The sequence below is a fragment of the Mytilus galloprovincialis genome, chromosome 10 (assembly GCF_965363235.1).
Source record: "Mytilus galloprovincialis chromosome 10, xbMytGall1.hap1.1, whole genome shotgun sequence".
Lineage (NCBI taxonomy): Eukaryota > Metazoa > Mollusca > Bivalvia > Mytilida > Mytilidae > Mytilus > Mytilus galloprovincialis.
In genome coordinates this window covers 79,597,227-79,618,167 of record NC_134847.1, presented here as the reverse complement: position 1 = coordinate 79,618,167, position 20,941 = coordinate 79,597,227, and the positions used below count along the sequence as shown (strand labels likewise).

At 33.5% G+C, this 20,941-nt stretch overlaps 1 protein-coding gene across 3 annotated transcripts in view; it reads right to left on the bottom strand.

The window, feature by feature from the left end:
- Positions 1-20,941, bottom strand: part of LOC143048505 (uncharacterized) — a 155,583-nt gene that overhangs the window by 77,400 nt on the left and 57,242 nt on the right. For 2 of the 3 annotated variants that reach the window (XM_076222195.1, XM_076222197.1), the window contains exons 11-24: positions 19,974-20,194; positions 18,262-19,148; positions 17,717-17,902; positions 16,948-17,187; positions 16,129-16,371; positions 15,682-15,840; positions 12,489-12,696; positions 10,132-10,241; positions 9,033-9,198; positions 6,670-8,484; positions 6,127-6,221; positions 3,695-3,787; positions 3,204-3,283; positions 2,846-2,939 (exon numbers count right to left, since the gene is read on the bottom strand). In XM_076222195.1, the coding sequence (XP_076078310.1) occupies positions 2,846-2,939; positions 3,204-3,283; positions 3,695-3,787; positions 6,127-6,221; positions 6,670-8,484; positions 9,033-9,198; positions 10,132-10,241; positions 12,489-12,696; positions 15,682-15,840; positions 16,129-16,371; positions 16,948-17,187; positions 17,717-17,902; positions 18,262-19,148; positions 19,974-20,194 (4,597 nt within the window). Of the gene's footprint in view, positions 1-2,845; positions 2,940-3,203; positions 3,284-3,565; positions 3,594-3,694; positions 3,788-6,126; positions 6,222-6,669; positions 8,485-9,032; positions 9,199-10,131; positions 10,242-12,488; positions 12,697-15,681; positions 15,841-16,128; positions 16,372-16,947; positions 17,188-17,716; positions 17,903-18,261; positions 19,149-19,973; positions 20,195-20,941 lie in introns of all 3 variants that reach the window. The other variant, XM_076222196.1, reaches the window with a different exon arrangement.

The window sequence follows — 20,941 nt, the reverse complement described above, 5'->3', positions numbered from 1 at the left end:
ACTTTAGCTAGTCTCGACGTACTTTGATTTTTATTTTATTTTTACATTCAAAAGATAATCATCTTTCAAATTTAAATTATAAGCAGTACTTCTTGTTTTATAATAAGAGCTGTTTTGTGCAATTTAACTCATGCCATTATTGCCTCAATCGACCGAAAATGAAGTTGTAATATAATATTTCATAGGAAGTGCAGCAGCCGGTATAAGAGAATAATATTGAAAGATGTCTTTATCAATAGATAAGTTACATAACCTGTTTTTTTACGGCGTATACGTATGAATATTGGCGTACTTGTTTGTCTAGAAGTAGAGCTATATTGAAAACAATTTGTTCGTCTGTCCGATCGTCTAATTATACGACGAGTTTTAACGTGTGTACACTTTCTGATCTGTCTGTCTGCAATTAGTGTAAATTTGCCGATACTTCAATTTTTATCTCTCAATACATTGAAGTATAATAGGGACGTGCTTATACATGCAAATAAGAAGACGTGGTATTATTACAAATGAGGCAAATCTCAATCAGAGACCAAATTGCTTAACGACTATAGGACATCGGACGGCCTTCAACAATGAGTAAAACCCATACCGCATAGTAAGCTATAAAAGGCCCCTATACATGACAAATGCAAATCAACTCAAACGGGAAACTTACGGCCTGATTTAAGTACAAAACAATGAACAAAATACAAATATGATGACCAATACCAAAAGACACCATTTAATTACAAACCCTTTTAACAGCATGTGAACGTGTGTTTTCTTGTTTTGGTCTATTACATCCAGTTTCATATACAAAAATAATACATCCAATTAAACAAACTAACGTGTGACAATTCTGCATCTATTGGTAATATTTTGCTTAAATTCAAACCAAAAACGGCACCAATATTTTTTTTTGAAATCTTTTTAACGGACTTTTATTGACAGTTTTTCTACATACACATACAATATAATATGTTTTTAAAATATCAATTAAAATCGGCAATTTTTTTTATGTACCAATTTCAAGTCCAGAGCAGGATGAGACAATCTCTTTTTTATTATTTTATTTACGAATAGGGATGTTATACGACCTTGTCCACCAATGAGGGTCTCGCACATGCAGTCGGTTTTGTTATTTCATTGATAGTCTGTTAAATTTGGCCTTACAATGTACAATGACAATGTTCCGTAAAACTTGGAGGCTGCCAAATTCTAAACAAGAAAAGAAAAAAAGACACAAACTTAACTATTTTGATTCTGATATTTTTCAGTTCAAGATAGTATTATTTACTTCGAATTCATTATCAATAAATGAAAATAACTGTTCTCGTCATGAAAAATATTGCACAGCTGTACAACACTCCGTAGTAATGACTTTTGTGTATGGATTTCAACACCAGACCCGATTCGGCCACCCTATAACAATAGATTTTGTTAAATTTTTACTCATTAATCACGGGTTAATACGTTTTCTCATTTCTATAAGTTTCATTAAAATGACATTTGGATGTCATAAATGTGTAATTAAATATTTGCCGCTGGACGTTAAGTAGCTACCAATACTCATAATTAGCTATTGCAGGTCGTTATGTTCCGAATTGTGTTATTGGGCCGTGCAGTTTTGGCAGTTATTCAGTGCCAGACTAAAAAGCTCCACAATTCTTCTTCCGTCTTTCCATGTCAGTACTCTCTTCCGTGTCTAACACCATTTCATCAATTTCGTCATGCAAAATTGTATTTGATTTATTTTTGTACATCTCAAGTATTTCCTTTAATCTAACTGCTCTTCGGTGGGTTTCTTGGCTTTTTAGAAACGGCATGGCCACTTTTTTAGCAGGTACTTTTTTGAAATTCGCCCAACCGAAATTAATGACGTCAGAGAATATTCCGCGAAATATGACTTATTCTAAAGCGACGTCGCGAAATGTTAACGTTCTTATTAGAAACATCGCGAAATTACAACGTTCTGGTTACCAACGTCGCGAAAACAACACGGACAGTTTTGAAAACGTTATTATCTGCCCCTGCTACTGTATCGTATTCCCTTAAGGGGTCAATTGACAATTTTGGTCATATTAACCTATTTGTAGATCTTACTTTGCTGATCATTTTTGCTGTTTACAGTTTATCTTCATCTATAATAATATTCAAGATAATGACCAAAAACTGCAAAATTTCCTTAAAATTACCAATTAAGTGGCAGCAATCCAACAATGGTTTGTTTGATTCATCTGAAAATTTCTGGGCTGATAGATCTTGACCTAATGAACATTTTTACCCCATGTCAGATTTGCTCTAAATGCTTCCGTTTTTGAGATATAAGCCAAAAACTGCATTTGACCCCTATGTTCTATTTTAAGTAACGGCGGCCATGTTTTTTGACGTATCAAAAATCGAAGCACACACTTTGTGCAGGATAATCTAAGGAACAATCATGCTAAGTTTCATTCAAATCCATTCAGTAGTTTCAGAGGAGAAGATGTTTGAAAAATTATTAACGACGACAGACGACGACGACAACGACAACGACGACGACGACGAACGCCAAGTGATGAGAAAAGCTCACATGGCCTTTTAGGCCAGTTGAGCTAAAAATAAATGGAGAATGTGACCATGGAACAGATGATGCCCCCACTTGCATTTAACATTATAAAGCGGCAGAACTAGAGAATTGTAAGAGTGATGCCTCACAACTTGATCTGTGTTTTGTGGTAACAAGCATTGTGTATAAGTTTCATACATTTGAATGAGGCAAACTGAAGTTAGAGAACAGAACTCAATTTTGGGACATTCATATGTAAGGACAAGGGTAAACCTTAATGTCCCCTCCACTACGGCATAATAGATAATATAATCCTACCTTCACAAGATGGACAACATTGACCAGGACTTTGTATAGGATATCTACACCTAACAGGTTCACAGGCAGTTTTCCTGCAGGTTATTATGCTGTTCTAAAACACAAGGTTTAATAAATAAATTAAAATGATTCATCAAATGTTTCAGGAAGTTTTACACTCCTACCTAGGAGTCTACTTCCTTATTTGGAAGAAAAAGAAATGTTAAAACTTTATTAATAAAAGAATACAGATATAATACTTATATATAAGCTTGTACTTTTTAAGTTTGATAAACACAATGTATTTTATTCTGCAAACATTTTAGTTGTTTTCTAAGAAGATAATTTGCCTCTTTTCATTAGATAATCCATTACATACCTGACATTGACAAGTATCACATTCAGACTTCCTCCATGTTGACCCTTCAACTCTATCTAATCCTCTCTCATCTATGCAACCTAAAAATAGAAGTTAGCCATGGTTTCAGTATGTTTATAAAATATGATTTGACAATACCATATTGTTCCATTCAATCAGATATTTGTAATTCTCCTTTGCATTTGAGATATCAGATTTTATACAGTGACCTATATTAAATAGCGATACATTTGGTCACTGGTGGAGATATGTCTAATTGGCAATCATGCCACTTCTTCACATTTTTAAATTAAAGAATTCATATGGAAAATCTTTGTACTAAAGATGCTTGGTTGGGGAACTCCTATATTGTATGTACCTACCACTACATTGTACAATTTTACCAGTCACCTCATTTAAAGAATTTTAGGTACAAAAGAATTAAGCTAACACAGGGGAAACATTTGGATTGACAGAAATTTAAGGTTAATTCCTGTATTATATGTACCTACCACTGCACTGTACAATTTTACCAGTCACCACACTGTACCATTCTACAGAACAACTTCCACATCTGTTCACTCTACACACAGCATCTGGTATACCTGATAAAAAATCAAACATACCTTAATATATAAATCATAAAAATATTAAAAGCTTTGGTTGAACTGTTCATGGGTAAATGCACAGACAACATTTAGCTGCCATCCGCCCGTCTATCTACCCACCCACTGTACATTCCCAAATCAATAGACGATATTTCCTTCGAAAATCTGGTTAATAAACAAGTGAAACTGCGAGCTACTGCTCACTGATGATACCCCCGCCGCAAGTGGATAATATTAATAGTGTAAAAATATGCAAGTGTTCGGTAAACAGGAAGTTGTCGAGTGATGAATCTGAAAACGCATCACACGGTATAGCTGACTTATAAAAATCCTGAAACCAAATTTCAGAAATCCTTGTATTGTAGTTCCTGAGAAAAATGTGACGAAATTTTTTAACTTGGTTATCATGTGTAAAATCATACAAGTGTTCGGTAAACAGGAAGTTGTTGAGTGATGAATCTGAAAACGCATCACACGGTATAGCTGACTTATATAAATCCTGAAACCAAATTTCAGAAATCCTTGTATTGTAGTTCCTGAGAAAAATGTGACGAAAATTTTCAACTTGGCTATCATGTGTAAAATCATACAAGTGTTTGGTAAACAGGAAGTTGTCGAGTGATGAATCTGAAAACGCATCACACGGTATAGCTGACTTATATAAATCCTGAAACCAAATTTCAGAAATCCTTGTATTGTAGTTCGTGAGAAAAATGTGATGAAAATTTTCAACTTGGCTATCATGTGTAAAATCAGACAAGTGTTCGGTAAACAGGAAGTTGTCAAGTGATGCATCTGAAAACGCATCACACAGTATGGCTGACATATATAAATGTTGATACCAAATTACAGAAAGGGTGGATGTGTAGTTCCTGAGAAAAATGTGACGAAAGTTTCATGGGACGGACTGACTGACGGACTGACGGACGGACTGATGGACGGACAGACAGAGGTAAAACAGTATACCCCCCCTTTTTTAAAGCGGGGGTATAATAATTTAAAGCGGGGGTATAAATATACATGTTAATGAATCTCCTAAATATATTCAGCTTTCTATGCAAGAAATATGTTCTCCATGTAAAAAGTACAATATAATGAAATTTTTCATACTGAAGAAAATTGGTACAGTATGGTAGCCACATGAAATAATTTCTTGGTTCATGGAATTTTGAATTTGTGGAAATTAATTTGACAAAAATCTCAAAACTATTTTGTGTGATTCAAAAAGATCTAGAGATCAAATACAAAAATGATGACCTCTGAATGTTATATGATTTGTATGTCTGGTGTTGCATTGCTGCAGCAACATCACAGTAATTTCTTGGTTCATGAATTTTGAATGAGTGGAAATTAATATGACCAAAGGAGTAGGTTCAGTGAGACCCCTTTTTGGCCCCAAAATATAGCAGTTTTACGAAATTGTCAAAATGTAATCATTTAGCTATTTATTGGAAACAAGAATGCTTCTGCTACACAAATATGGGCTGTTTTTGACAATACAATGCACAATATATCGGGTACTAACATCACTATGTCATGCTAAATTACTGAAATCTTCGCAATTTTAGCATTTTAGTTAAATTTTAGGCGGTTTCCGTCTTAAATGGAAGTGGCCGCATTCGTGTTCAATCATAATATCAAAATGAAAGTTGTATTTGATGATAATAAATAACATATATAAAGGTTGAGGATGAACACTGATGCGGCCACTTTCATTTTTAACAAAAACCATCTGAAAAGTGATGTTTTTTTTGCATATTTGATAGATTTTTCTTATTTAAGCTTTAATCGGAGCGTTTTTAATGACTAAATAATTTAAAATCTTTCACATAAACTAATTGAATCAATTAAAATAGACACTTAAGTGTTTAAAAAGTGTCCAAAATCTTTCGTTAGATGAACTTGAAATTTGTGGCCAAAATCGGCCCTTACCGGACCTACTCCTTTCACAAAAATATCTTGTATGATTCAAAAGATCTAGAGGTCAAATACAAACATGATGACCTCTGAATGTTATTATTTTTTCTGTTGTTGCATTGCTGTCTAATTGGTGATGTACCAAAACCTCTATTTTTAAATACCAATCAGAAATCTTTTAACTGCTTCATTATCTAATTTTTATATAATCACAATACAGATTATAGATTGCAGATAAAATTTCTGCAGTTTGTGAATAACCGAATCTGGTACAGAACCCGGAGTTTAAAATATTGAACAGTAAGTATTTTATGAGTTATGTTTTTTAATAGTTTTGAGCTTTAATGATTCAGGTTTTGAGACTTCTCCTTTCTGAAGAACTAGCACTACTCAAAGAAGATATTTGATACTAAACATACCTGGACATTTACGATCTCTACAGAGGTCATTGTTACATATGACAGGTAACCTTCCTATTGGACATTTGGAATAATAATATGTTATGAAGCATAATCTACAAAAGATAAACACTTGGAATAACAATGCATGTTGTTGGATTGCTATAATCTTATTGGCTTTAGCCTATAATAAATTCCATTTTCCCTCTTTTTTTTCTAATGCCAACTGAATGTATTGTATCTATACATTAAAAATAGTGGTAAATAATTTAGAAATGACTTTAAATGCTGCATAAATGTTGTTTTTTTATCAGCTGGTATTGTCATATAAACAATGCTTAAGTGTTTAATTGATTGAGTTCAGGTGATGAAAGTTCACTTGAATGACTTAAAGTTAGTTTATTAAGTTTCATCTGAGCAAGCCTTTGATAAATAGAGTTTAACATGCCCATATTAGACATTTGTTTTTAAAAATGTTTGTGATCTATGCAAGGTTAAGTTAATTTTATTTTATTACATCATCTGGTTTTAAATTCCTTGATAGTAGATTACCAGTATACCTACCTTCGATCTGATTCAATAGGTAACCAGATTCTCTCATCAGTAATACTGGAAACTCGAGGCATGTAATTTGGATCAATCTGGTGTCTTCTTTGTTGTTCTTCCTGTAGCCTCTCTATCAGTAAGATCTGGTCCCCTCGGTGTAACCAGTTTGTTGTGTATCTCCATGAAGGGTATGTAGTCACAGCTGGACAAATTCTTACAATCACACGAATGGTCAAATTGTTAGCCTTGTTTAACTCAATTTCAGCCCATCTTTTAATTAACACATACATTGGTCCCAAGAAATAATTATTGCATCCTTTGAAATCAAAGCCTTTTGAGTTAAAACCAAATACATCAAATCCTTCCCTATCAAAACCATATTTGTTGAAACCATAGCGATTGTAGCCTGATGAATCAAACATATTTTTGTAATCACTTATAGTCCATGTACCATTTTTATTAAAACCAAAAGGTGTCACTCCATTGGTATCAAAACCATATCTATCAAAACCCCATTTATCTAAACCATTGGCATCAAAACCATCCAAATTATACATATCAATGTAGAAACCAAATCTATCAAATCCAGTTTGGTCAAAGCCCTGACGATTGTAACCATAGAGATCATAACCATTAGCATTGTATATTCCTCTAGTATCAAAATTTCCAGATCTGTCATATCCTTTTACATCATATCCATTTTTATTATAACCTTCTCTGTCGTAACCATGGCGATCATATCCATTTATATTAAAACCAAGAACAGGAATTCTGATATTACATATCAAGCCTTCTGTAAGTGGCACATATTTCACACACATCTGTGATTCAGACTCTAAAACATCATCTGGAGTGACTTGGAATGGAGCCATTGGAACATAGCGCTGTGTACTGGGATACAGTAATAACCCATTAGGATGCTTCTTCTGCCATGTGTCCCAAATCTTATCAATAAATGCTAAATGTGATAGAAATATTGGATCATAGGGACTAAAGTCTGATCCCATGTGACCTCCCACCCATGACTGGAATAGCTGAGATACTACTTCCATCTGTAATCTGAAGTTTGTATAGGATGGATCATTCACAGCTAGTTGAAGATTAACAGCATCTGGTAGACTTATTTCCTTGTTGAATTTTCTCCTCAAACATGGCATCCAATATGGTGGGTTATGTCCCTTGAAAGGGTGGAATTGCACACAACCTGTGACTCCTTCCCCATTTCCACCAAAATATTTATTTGACCAGACAATTGACTTATCTGGTTTTCCAGCATCTATTGTCCAATCATAATAAGGAATTGCTACATCACAATCTAGCTGCTGAAGTTCTTGTTCAACGTATCTCAAAAAGTATCTATGCCAAGGCAAGAAAGCATCACTGCCAACTGCCTGAGGTTTGTAATCAGCGTACATCTGAGCTATCTGAAACCAACGTGAGGGACATCCAGTTTCCATGGCTAGTCGTCTGATGTTATTTTGATAGCGTTGGATTTCAGCATCACTCATTTCTCTGATTTCTTTACGATTAATTGTTTGTCTACAAGCACATCTCAATACTCCTTTACTGTCACACAAACATTCCTGACAACCAATACTGACCTTTGCCCCTATTCTATAGGTAGTGTTACCATAGTGACAACCACAGGACTCCCCACAATCAACATTTTCACACTTACGACCTTGACTGTAGGACACAACTTGATGATCTTTCTTCTTTTCTACAGATTGACATTGACTTAAGGTCAATGATCTACATTTGTGATTGTAACCATAAGCGAGTCTGAAATTATCATAGCCTCTTCTGTTGTTACCAAGGCAACTGTATCCAGCTCTTAAAAAAAAAGGAATTCATTAATTTTACTTAAAATTCCCATGAGGGTTCATTTTTATATAACAACTTCACAATGCTCATGTGGCAATTCATTCTTGTCAAATGTCTAAAACAAACATCCTTTTTGTGCTTATCTGTCATTAAAGCAAATAAGATGTTTTAAAATTCATTATTCAAAAACATTTATGGTACAACTTCAACACAACAGTTGTGGTTATGAAAAAAACCTCAGATCCTTTTTAAAATACATATAATGCATAAAAAAGGGTTTTATTTGTTTCTAAGGTTTAAGTTTTTTTAGTTCAATATGACTTTATTCTGATGAAATTACTAGCCATTGACTCCAAATAAGATAATTCTTAGTACACTTGCCCCTTAAAATGAACTAAATTATATGTATAATTGCATCAAATGAACCAGAAAAGAAGAAAATATAAATCTTTAAGTGTGGTAATGACAATTTTTTTTATCTTTTTATCTTTTATATTTTTACACCATGCAAACATCCTTCCTACAAACAGAGCAGATCTATTAATAGTATTTCTCACCTGTTATACCCCTCTACATTATAGCCATCTTTATCATACTCTATAATTCCATCATATTCTCCTATTCTGTTGTATCCTAAGATGTTAAAGCCCTCAGCATCATATCCCTCCTGGTTATAGCCCTGTCTGTCCAGTCCCTGTCTGTCATACCCAGCTTTATTATAACCTGAAGATACACAAATGTTACATCTTACATCAACTCATACCTGTTCTATAGTAACTACAACTAAAACTAATCAATGCAATCAGAATATAAATCCTTAATGTTTTCTCTCCCAAATTTGTAAAGTATTCCCCCATGTAAAGAGTTCACCCTTTCTTGTAACCTCTATGGATAAGTTAGTTGGGTATTGCAAATCTGCAAAAATACAGACCTTAAGTTGATGTTTTTGTTGTAAATTGCTTATTTAAATGATATCATATTTTGTTATTTGGAAGCCTAATTGAATGATCTTTATCCAAGTTCTTCATACGGGACTTTAAAGAATAATGTGCAATAGACAATAAGAAGTTTTTTAAAATTTGATGTTCATGAAGCTATAAATGTATCCTTTATTTTAAAAAGTTTGAAATTCTCTCATACATTTTTACATATTTTTTTTTCAAGAATTGCATTTTTCTGGAACCTAAAAAACTAGACCTAATAAACACAACAAAACTGTTCTTTTAAAATTACTTACTGCCCTTATATACAATTGAATAACACAATTCAGTCAACTATATACTCACAGCATCCTAATATGGACATTATCATATACTCACAGCATCCTAATATGGACATAATCATATACTCACAGCATCCTAATATGGACATTATCATATACTCACAGCATCCTAATATGGACATTATCATATACTCACAGCATCCTAATATGGACATTATCATATATTCACAGCATCCTAATATGGACATTATCATATACTCACAGCATCCTAATATGGACATTATCATATACTCACAGCATCCTAATATGGACATTATCATATACTCACAGCATCCTAATATGGACATTATCATATACTCACAGCATCATAATATGGACATTATCAAAGACAATTAAAGTATATCTCAGACAAAAAAATATCTTTAAATGTTTACCATTTCTATCATAACCATAACTATTGTATATCTGGTCCCCTGTTGATAAACTGTTATTGTAAGTTCTAACTTCTCTCTTCTTGTTAAAGCCATCAACATTAAAACCATATCTGAAATACATTAAAAAATAATAATATGTATATTGTCCAATTTCAAAGTATGCTTTCTATTCTGATTGTACAACCTCACACTTTTCCATATCAACAAATTGCAGTCTTGTTGGATGTGATGGATTTGATCTTCTTCGAAATTATCTGAAATCCATTTATTTCCAAAAAGTTTTCACATACAACAAATGATAGGGTTCTTTTGATCAGAGTTTCAAATAAACATGGAGTACAATTCCATGTTAAGCATGGCATGTAATCTTTACTTTCAATCAAAGCCTTAAAGGCTGTAAAAGCAATTGCTGTCATGTTAATGTTTGGGGACTTTTATTTTTCATCCATATATATATAATAATTAAACCTGACATGAGTGTTGTCTAGTTAGAAGTAAGAAGGTTTTAACTTTATATAAATAAAAGACTTTAGCAGAAAGTCATTTTTAATATGTTTTATATTTCACAAGGAGACAACACGTTTACCAGGCTAAAGTTGGGGTCAAATATACATGTGCTGAAACATATAACTCAAAAAGAAATCATCATGGATTATCCCCTGGTAGTGTTTGTAACTGGGCAATAATTTCCTTTATTGATTTAATTTTAACAATTTTCATTATTAATTTATATTTAACCATTAACACAAATGATTAAGTTAAAACATTTCAACTTTCCAGACGCAAATGTTAAAAAACGGGAAAGAAATAAAATATCTTACAAGACATAAACATGTAAAGAATAAATATATATTTCAGCTTAATAAAAATATTTTCATAATGGTACTTTGTCATCATTTTTAAAACTAAGTTCCAAACATTATTGCTCAGTTGATATACATGTATGTCCTTCTGATGCGGTACGAGCACAGGCACTTGTTTCTATCCAAAATAGTTTTATATGGATAGAAACAAGTGCATGTGGGTACGAGATAACTATAATTCTCATGCAATCCCGAAAAGGTGGGGGGGGGGGGGGGGTCATCACAGACAAACATGACATTAAATCGTTATCACTGATGTATTGTTTAGGGCCAGTTGAAGGACGCCTCCGGGTGCAGGAATTTTTCGCTGCATTGAAGACCTGTTGGTGACCTTCTGCTGTTGTATGTTTTTCTATCGTCGGGTTGTTGTCTCTTTGACACATTCCCCATTTCCATTCTCAATTTTATTATACGAACAAGAACAAACAGCTCTACGTTGCTTTGACATTTATCAATTTTCAGGAAACATTGCGAAAAATTATCTTCAATATTTCGAAAACATGAGAAATAAAATTGCTAACACGGTGGACCGTCGAGTGTCAACAAACGTAGTAGACTTGTTAACTGAAAAGACGAGGATAATGGTTTCATCTGACATTTGTTATGCATTCCCAGTTTTGATCATGATATTTAAAAAGACGTACTTTTTTTCAATCTATGTAACTAGAAAATTCCAAATTGAAATATCTCTTCATCTGGACCGACTTGGCATCTACTACGTTTGGACGGGTCCATTTCATTAGTAAGGTGATCGATAAATATTACGGAGTTTGACAGAAAAGGAAAACGAACTTATTGTTATGTGTTTTCAACAAGGGTTTCGTTCCGCTAAATTATTTGCGCAAACAAAGTTTGTCTATTTTTAGATTACAGGTAATCATTTGACACTACGCATTAACCTGTGTAGTGATTTTGATTTTACGATAAATGTATGAATGAACGATAATTTTATGAATGAACAAGAGCACCTGACCTCTTAAAGAAACACAAATTAAACATATAAAACCGTATTTAATAGGAGATAATTCAGTTAAATTTTCAATACTAAATCAACAACTGAAATGAATCCATATTTTGTTGAAACATCGTACGAACGGCGGAAAACGGAATCGCAGTTATAAAAATGTACTTTTTTTCACTCGGACTTCTATGTTATTTGATAGTCAAACGGTTGACCCTTTAAATACAAAAATACATCTACAAGAACATATTCTGAAACTTCTTAAATCCACTAACGTTTTTTTAAAGTTTCAAGCTATGTATTGCATTAGAAAACATACATAGGTGTTAAAGAATGACAGACCAGGAGCCTGTTTAACAAAATACTATGGCTTGATATGGGCGGAGTCTCTGATCTGGGTCACAAAGATTGCCATACGCGATAGCATAAAAGCAATTGCTTTAAAAACTAGTATTCTATAACTACAGGCCCTTATCTTAATTTTGCCTAAAAACAGGTACCCAGTTTACAAATCCCTGTTCTGTTTCCCTTACCTGTCATAGCCTTTCTCATCATAGCCAACCACTTTGTCTCTGAAGACAGGATATCTATAACAGCAGGCTCCTACCATACATCTGGTCTGACAGGATGGATAATCAGGGAAGTTATTAGAGTTGCCTCCACATCCAGTATATATAAACTCCTCACACCTCTGGGTGACATAGTTATAATACCATCTGGTTACCCTCCTGTTACATGAACCTAAAATAGGAAAGAAAGGTTCAGTCAGTCTTATCATCACAAGTACAGCTTTGGTGGATGAACTTTTAAATTCCATCAAGTAATGTCAAATCTTTTTCACAATTATGAGATTTGATTTTAAATAACAAGAACCATGTTTAGCATATAACCATGACTCACAAGGTCACACTTACCAAAGACATATCAGAACACTTCTCAATCCAGGCCTAGAAGTTGTTGGTCTTAACTTATAAATATTGCATATCTTACAAATATATAACAAAAAGTAGTGTTGGATAATCGGTTGAAATTACCAACCGATTATCTATTACAATCGTTTGACAGCAACCAACCGACTATCGGTTATAATCGCATCAGAATACTTTGCCCTTTTTTTAAATGAAATCATGCATTTTAGTCTCATTGGTCATGTCTAATGTGTATATTCCATTTCATTGCAGAGTTTTATATGTTAATATTTGATCTTCTGTTTCCTTTTCATATTTTATTTAGCAATTATAAAAATGAATTAATTAGAATCCAGATTCAGATTGAACATATTATATCTCATAATTACAACATTAATTACCAAGAGTGACACTAACTTTTCTAAATTTCAATGGTGTAACTCACATTATAATTTCAATAACTTAGCAGTATAAACATTTGAATGTTTCACAGTAAGAAAAGATATATATAAAGTATTTTACTTTAAGAAATTTAAGATTAACAGAAAAAAATAAAACAATGCATTTGCATTGAAATATATACAGTAAACAAAGAGGATCCAGCCAATGTCTGTTAATTCGTGTAGAATGCTTTTTTTTCACTTTATGATCATCATTTTTCTGTCAATTGTGTCAAGCGAGCGTCTGAACTTATAATTGCAAAAATGCGGAATTATTACATAGTTGAACCGTATCCGATCCGTGATTCTAATGTATTTCAATGGCGGACAAATTTCAGAAAATTTACAAACATAAACGATGTTTGACAAGCAATTTGGGAAGGAATATGACGCTTTTGACGCTACTAATGGATAAAACATTAATAAAAGGCAATTTGCGACACGCTCTAATGAAATAAAGAAATTATTTTGTCTAAAATCTGAAGGATTTCATGTACGCTCTCAAGTAACAAGTATCCGGTATTGAGAGAGTATTTCATACAAAGTTATTTATTTTAAAGATCAATCTGTATATATATAGTCAATACTTTTGTCACGTTTTAAAGGGGAAAAAATGGTTTTGTCTTTAATTATAGGATGTTTGACATTGTTATTGTCATCCACTGATATTTTTTGTTGCAATTTGTTTGACTGAGCAAATAAAATTCAAACCGCAAACGGACCGGAAGTTGATACGCAAAAAGTCCGGAAACTATAGCGACAATCGATTGAACAAAATCCCAATCGATTATCGACATCGTGAGGCCCAACCAACTGATTTCCGACTTATTCCGATCATCGGAACAACACTAACAAAAAGTAAATTTCAGTATCTTATCTATGGCAAAGTTTCTAGAGCTTGCAAACTCAAGTCAACAGCACAATAACCATACCAACTATACTACAGTCGTCCGCCATAAGTATTCGTAAAAACAAAATGGCCGCCAGTCAATATAAATCTGCACCTGAAAAAACTTGGAACTATTTAACAAGTAACAAAATAAAAACATCCTACCTCAATACTTTGTTATGTTTCCTTTGTTCCTCATTACTCGTAAAATCCTCCTTGGAATGCTGTTATACAACGATTTCAGGTAAGTAACAGTTAATTTGTCCCATATGTCACGAATTTCACGTTCCAGGTCTTTGGTATTATTTATGTTCTGAGTTCGTTTTTGCAGTTCCCTTTTTAATACCCACCAACAATTCTCTATAATATTGAGGTCGGGACTCTGAGCTTGCCAGTTCATGCTTTTTAGACCCGTTTCCCTACGAAAATCTTGAACAGATCGGGCTCGATGGACGGGGGCATTATCATCTTGAAAAACGTAGTTATCATCTGGAAAATGACGAACAACCACTGGTCACAAGTTATTGTCAATAATTTCAATGTATTTTAAGGCATTTATGTTACCTTCAACAACAGTAATAGTTCCGACACCATGGTAAGTGATGCATCCCCAGATCATTAAACTATACTTGCGCTGAGATGGAGGACAAATACAATCTGTCAGCCACTCTTCTCCGACCTTTCTCCAGACACTGACACGAGAATCCTGCCCAATGATTACCTTGCACTCATCACTGAAGATTACTTTACTCCAGTGTGCATTAACAGTTTTATGTAAATTCCCCCTGCAATATGCCACTCGTTTCTTCTTGTTGACCTCACGGATACGAATTTTTTTCTTTACTGACCGCTTGTGAAACCCATCAGAATGTAATTTACGTTCAACAGTTCGTTTAGAGAAAGGTCGATCAATGCTCTCATTAAAAATATTAGTAATTTCAGATAAAGATTTACGGCGATGTTTTTTTACACAACGGGAAAGTTTTCTCATGTCCCGGTCATGAAAGGATTTTGGTCTGCCTGTTCTCCGAATGTTTTCTATATCACCCCGGTGCTCATACCTCTTCAAAAAACTGTAAACAGTACTCTGTTTAATGCCTGTCAATTTGACGATTTCACTTTTTCTGTAACCTGCATCATTTAATGCAGCGAGACGACTTTTCTGATCAGATGTCAGTTCTTTTCCCTTGCGACCCATTTTGTTTACATTAGATACAACGTAAGTGCAGACGCCTCTGACGTCATTACGCACGTGTCACATGACAACCACATGTTTTTCCACATGATCATCTATATATAGATTCATTGCCATCCCGATTGTGACATGGAGACGACGGTCAAATCTTGTTTACCCTTCCGTGACGTGACCGCCATTGTTGTTTTACGAATACTTATGGCGGAGTACTGTATAAGCTACATTTACAGTTTTATATTTAAACTGCATCCATTCTTTTAGACACCTCTATGTATAAGTTATTGTTTATCTTACCTGGGCTTACAGGTAGACTGCAGACTTCTATAGCTTTGTTTTGACACTTAGGTCCATCAAATCCTGGTGGACATCGACATGTAACTAGGTGGGGCTCATTTGTCCAAACTGATGGGGCACAAGTACCTCCATTTAGACATGGATTTGGTTCACAAAAGTCTGAAATCAAATAAAGAAGAAGTTTGTATATAATCCATACTCCATTGCAGGACCTACTAAAACACATGAGTTAATATATAACTACAAATGCATGCAATTATATTTGATTTATTACTATATCTAATTTATCTAAATATTCAACTTTCTATGAAACTGCTGTGAACATCAATTGAAGGGGAAGTAATCTTCTCATCAGATTTTTTTGGCATTGTGAAGAGTACACACACACTTAAGTCCTGCACACATCCTTAATGTAGGATGAACACACTATATACTAGTAGTACCTACCTCTCTCTTCCTTACAATTCATCCTCCTCCCGTCCAGGTACCATACAGCTTTACATTCCCTACAGAAATTAATATAACATATAGCCTCAGGGTAGGATGGACATGAGGTAGTCTGGCATGGGTTCTCTGTACACCTGGCTATACTGTCACAGGTACATAATGATAGGAATGAGGTTGTATCAAAACAAAACCTGGAAGAGGGTAAGGTCAGAGGTGAAACTGGTGTCTGTACTGGTACCATAGCTGAAATATAAAGTCAACACTGAATAAATTTACACACAAACTAAATAAATTGAACATTAATGGACAGAACTTGAACTTTGACAGATACAATATGAATACGAATGAAGATCAAAGTCGATATATATAACTATCTTTATAAAAAGCTGAGATCAGTGGACATATGATCATATACAGTACTTCAATTCTAAATCCCCAAAAGATACTATTTCAATAGCTACATGATGTTATTGGTGAAACTAGTCTTTGGTCGCAACTCATTTGTAAATTGCTGATTACTGAAGTAATTGCATTTTCTTTTTTATTCTGGATTATTTTTCTTAGAGCTCCTCATATTCTTAACTTTCTTTATACTCTACAAACAGAACAATGATGATTGAAAAAGTAACAAATTATAGTAAATGGTAACAATTAAAATTGTTAAAATATTAAGAATAAGTTAAGATTACAATCACAGTGAATTTTGATAAAACTGCTCATATGAATATTTTTGATTAAAGGGAAGTAACTCATCAATTTTGTTTTAGTTGGCAATATAATTTACACAGCATAATTTCCTTTGCCTTTAAAGGTACTAACATGTCACATCCTTGATTTGTCCCATCCAAAAGTGACTAGCCCATTCTGGTGTGACTGTATTTAGCCGTGGACACGTCCTCGGTACAGACATCAGAAATCCCTTGTCCTGTGATGATAGTATCTCCCAAATTCTGTATGACTGTAGCGCAGCAAAGGGTCCATTGAACAGGTAGTTACAATGACTTATGTCATAACCTCTAACAGTAAAACCATACTTATCATAACCTTCTCTGCTCAAACCTGAAAAGAAAGAAGAAAATACTGATTAATCTCTTTAACAGTCAATAGACTATTTTGTGTGTACATCTATTTTATATGCATACAAGTATCTTTCCAGCATGCACAAATATTTAGAGGTAGTTGGTAATTGGCTTGTAACTTCTGACGAAATATTTTGGAAGTACCTGTTGTATCTTTTTTGTATGGAATTCATATGAAACAATATTTGTGTTTTGTTGTCTATCTCTAAAACTCCTGTGTTGTAAGTAAATCAGGGATTTCTTTTGTTCATTTCAATATAGAAAACAAAAAATGTGAATAAATTATTAGCTATTTATAAGTGGCAGAAACTGGTCTCTTATTGGCAATCACATCAAATCTCAATATTTTCTAATTAGTCAAAAGACATGTTGTTTGTATTTATATTTTGTCAGGAACATAGACATGAATGCAATCATAAGTAGGACTAAGGATGTTTTGTTTTTTTGGAACATTATTAACATCACACATTTTTAGTATAAGCAATGTATTTTAAGAGATTCTTACGTACCTAGCCTGTTAGAACAAACATCATTGAAACCATTATCACTATAGCGACCAGATGTGTCTGGATTACCATTGACATCATATCCATTTCTGTTGTAACCATATATAGAATAACCTTTGACATTGTAACCATAGCGATCATATCCTTGACGATTATATCCATCCAAGTTGTAACCATCTCTATTAAAGCCTATGATAGGATATCAAGATTTATTACATAGAGTGATGCAGCTGTCTCCTTAAATTTTTCTCTTTTGAAAAAGGTAGACAATATTCATTTATTTCCCTTTCCTTAAATGGATATGAGGTTGATTTGCCCAAGAAAATTCTTATTCCACAAGGTCATTTCAGTTAAATATGATATTTAGAAGGTAGACAAATTCTCATATTTCAAGGCAAGAAGAATATTTCACAAATTTCTTTGACCCCAAGAAAATACAAAAATTAAAATACATTTAATTTATCATAGCCACTAGATTTCATAACTATATTGCATACATAGTATATTTATCATTGATTATTTTTAACATGATATTCTTTAGACCTTACCTGATCTATGGTAACCATTCCTGTTAAATCCACTTCTATCAAATCCTTGTTCATCATAGTAAGAATTGTATCTGTCTACTGTATTAGCTGGAATGTCACCTCTATCTTCTGTGTCCTCTCGTACGTCATCTGTTCTATTACACCGATGACCTCTAGAGGTCAAGGCATAGGTCACACAGAGGTCATTCTCCGAGTCAAGGACACCACTAGGTTGAACATTGAATGGCACCATTGGTATCTTACCGTAGGCTGCTGGGAATTTAAACTTGTTGTTGCCTTGTTGTTGCCAATCCCAGTATAGTTTATCAATAAAAGCGTGAATAGCAAAGAAGACAGGATCATAGGGGGCAGTACTTTCACCCATATCCCCACCGATGTACTGATGGAGGTAGCTGACATAGGCTTCTAAACATAAACTCATTGTAGTGTAGTCCTCACTACTGATGGCTAGAGCAAGTTCTACCAGAGAGGGAAGTTGGATGTTTGGATTGAAACGTCTACGTATACAAGGTCTCCATGACTGACCAAACGGATGGTCAGGAACACAGCCCTGTCGTCCTTCACCATTCCCTCCAAACATATTTGGCTGCCAGATAATGGCATTAGCAAAATCACCAACATCTGTTGTGAAGTCAAAATATGGCAGAGTTACTGAACAGTCTACTTCTTGTATAATTTGTTCTAAATTTCTCAAGTAATATCGATGCCATGGGAGAAAGAATGCACTCCCATGTGAGAACATGCCATGATGGATATACATGTCTCGCATCCTGTCCCAAGCATTCCCAGGGCCGGATTTTTTGACCTTTTGAATAGCCACTTGCAAGGACATCAGTTCTTCTGAAGTCAGGTCACGAATTTCTTTTCTCACTGATGGTCTTTCACAGCTATAAATAGAATTTAACAAAGTCTATGAATATTTTGCTTCAATCATTTAGAAAAGAAATTTTTTGTTACAAAGAAAATAATTATCTTGTCAATATCAATGCATTCAAAACAAAATTTGTGGGACTATAGAGAAAATATAAGAACATACAATATAAACACAGAATGGTAACTTATGTCTGCTTCTTAGAAAATTAAGATGAAAAAACTGTCAAAAGAGGTAAGATGTAAAAGTAGCAATGCTTTATATAATGCTATAAAATGTCTTATATTTTCAAATGATGTGTTGGCACACAGAGCTAAATCCAAAATTTATATTTAAACCTTGAAAATTTCTACATTAAAATAAAACAAACTATGGACACATTCATTATGTGCCCGTCCCAAGTCAAGAGCTGCCTGTAGTTCAGTGGTTGTGTCGGTTGGTTCATGTTTGTCATATTTTATATTTGTAAACTGTTTTGTTATAAATTAGGCTGCTAGTTTTCTCAACTGAATTGTTTCATATTTTCATGTTGGAGGCTTTTATAGCCGACCATACGTTGTGGGATTCTCAGTTGCTGAAGCCTGTATGGTTGCCTATAATTGCTTACATACACTTTATTTTAACTTTGGTGGATAATTGTCTCATCGGCAACCATACCATATTCCTTATTTATTTCTATATAAACAGATAATTATACACTTAGGGGAAGTTGTGAAACAGTTTGAAAGATAGCTTGAAAACTTCCTCCACGTCAAAATTATGGACACCATACATTTGAACGATGGATGAAAGATTATAGGTATACATGTAGAGAAAGTTATGAAACAGTAAGACAAATAACCTGCATATCCATAGATTGTCCACTTCACATGTACATCTCTGTTGACATGACTGTCTAACCTCCCCTGGTTTATATACCCTGTTACCATAGGAACAACCACTAGGGGGAGCTGTACATCCTGCATCATTACATGACAATCCAGGGAAGAATCCTATGACTTCTGTTGTATAACCACTGAATGTTTTCCTATGGACACCTTTACATTCTCCTAGATTTAATACCTGGAAAAATTATATGGAATTATAATTCATGTATATATATAGTTGCTAATCATCAGAGATATATATTTCTTAATTTTTTTTTATTTTCTATGTTTTATTCACTAAGTGAGACACATGTTTCTAAATCTTTTCTGATAAATCCAAAACTTAAGTAACTTGAATCTTTTATCAAAAGTAAAAATATTGAAGTCGTCAAAATTTATACATCTTGTTAGGTTTTTCATACACAGAATTCATCAGATACTTTTTACTCATTTGTATTCTATAAATTCACTATTTTTGTGATGTTTCGCTGGTGAGAAAATTGTAACTGGATATATATTGCAATAATATAAATTTGATTATATATATATCATACAGTGTTATATGACACAAGAATTCCTGAATTGTAATAATTTGTCTCCCATTTATGTCACTTGATTAACAAACATTGTAAACTGACTTTGAATTATTCATCGCAATGTCAGCTGCTTGAGCTTAATAAGATATAAAAGATATTTATAAAAATCTTAAAAGTACTTACAATCATTTTTCTGAAGTTCAAAATGGATTGCATTCCAAAATAAGTAAAATAATGTTAACAAGATTAGAGGAAAAAATCTGCACTAAGGGTTTCTTACATTAAACATTTAACACATTCCTCATTTCCTTTCTCAATTTTAACTGTATGGAAAACATAACAGAATTAATAAAAAACTCAAAAGTTTTTAGAAAGGTGTATTAGTCTGATTTTCAAAACAAAAAAGC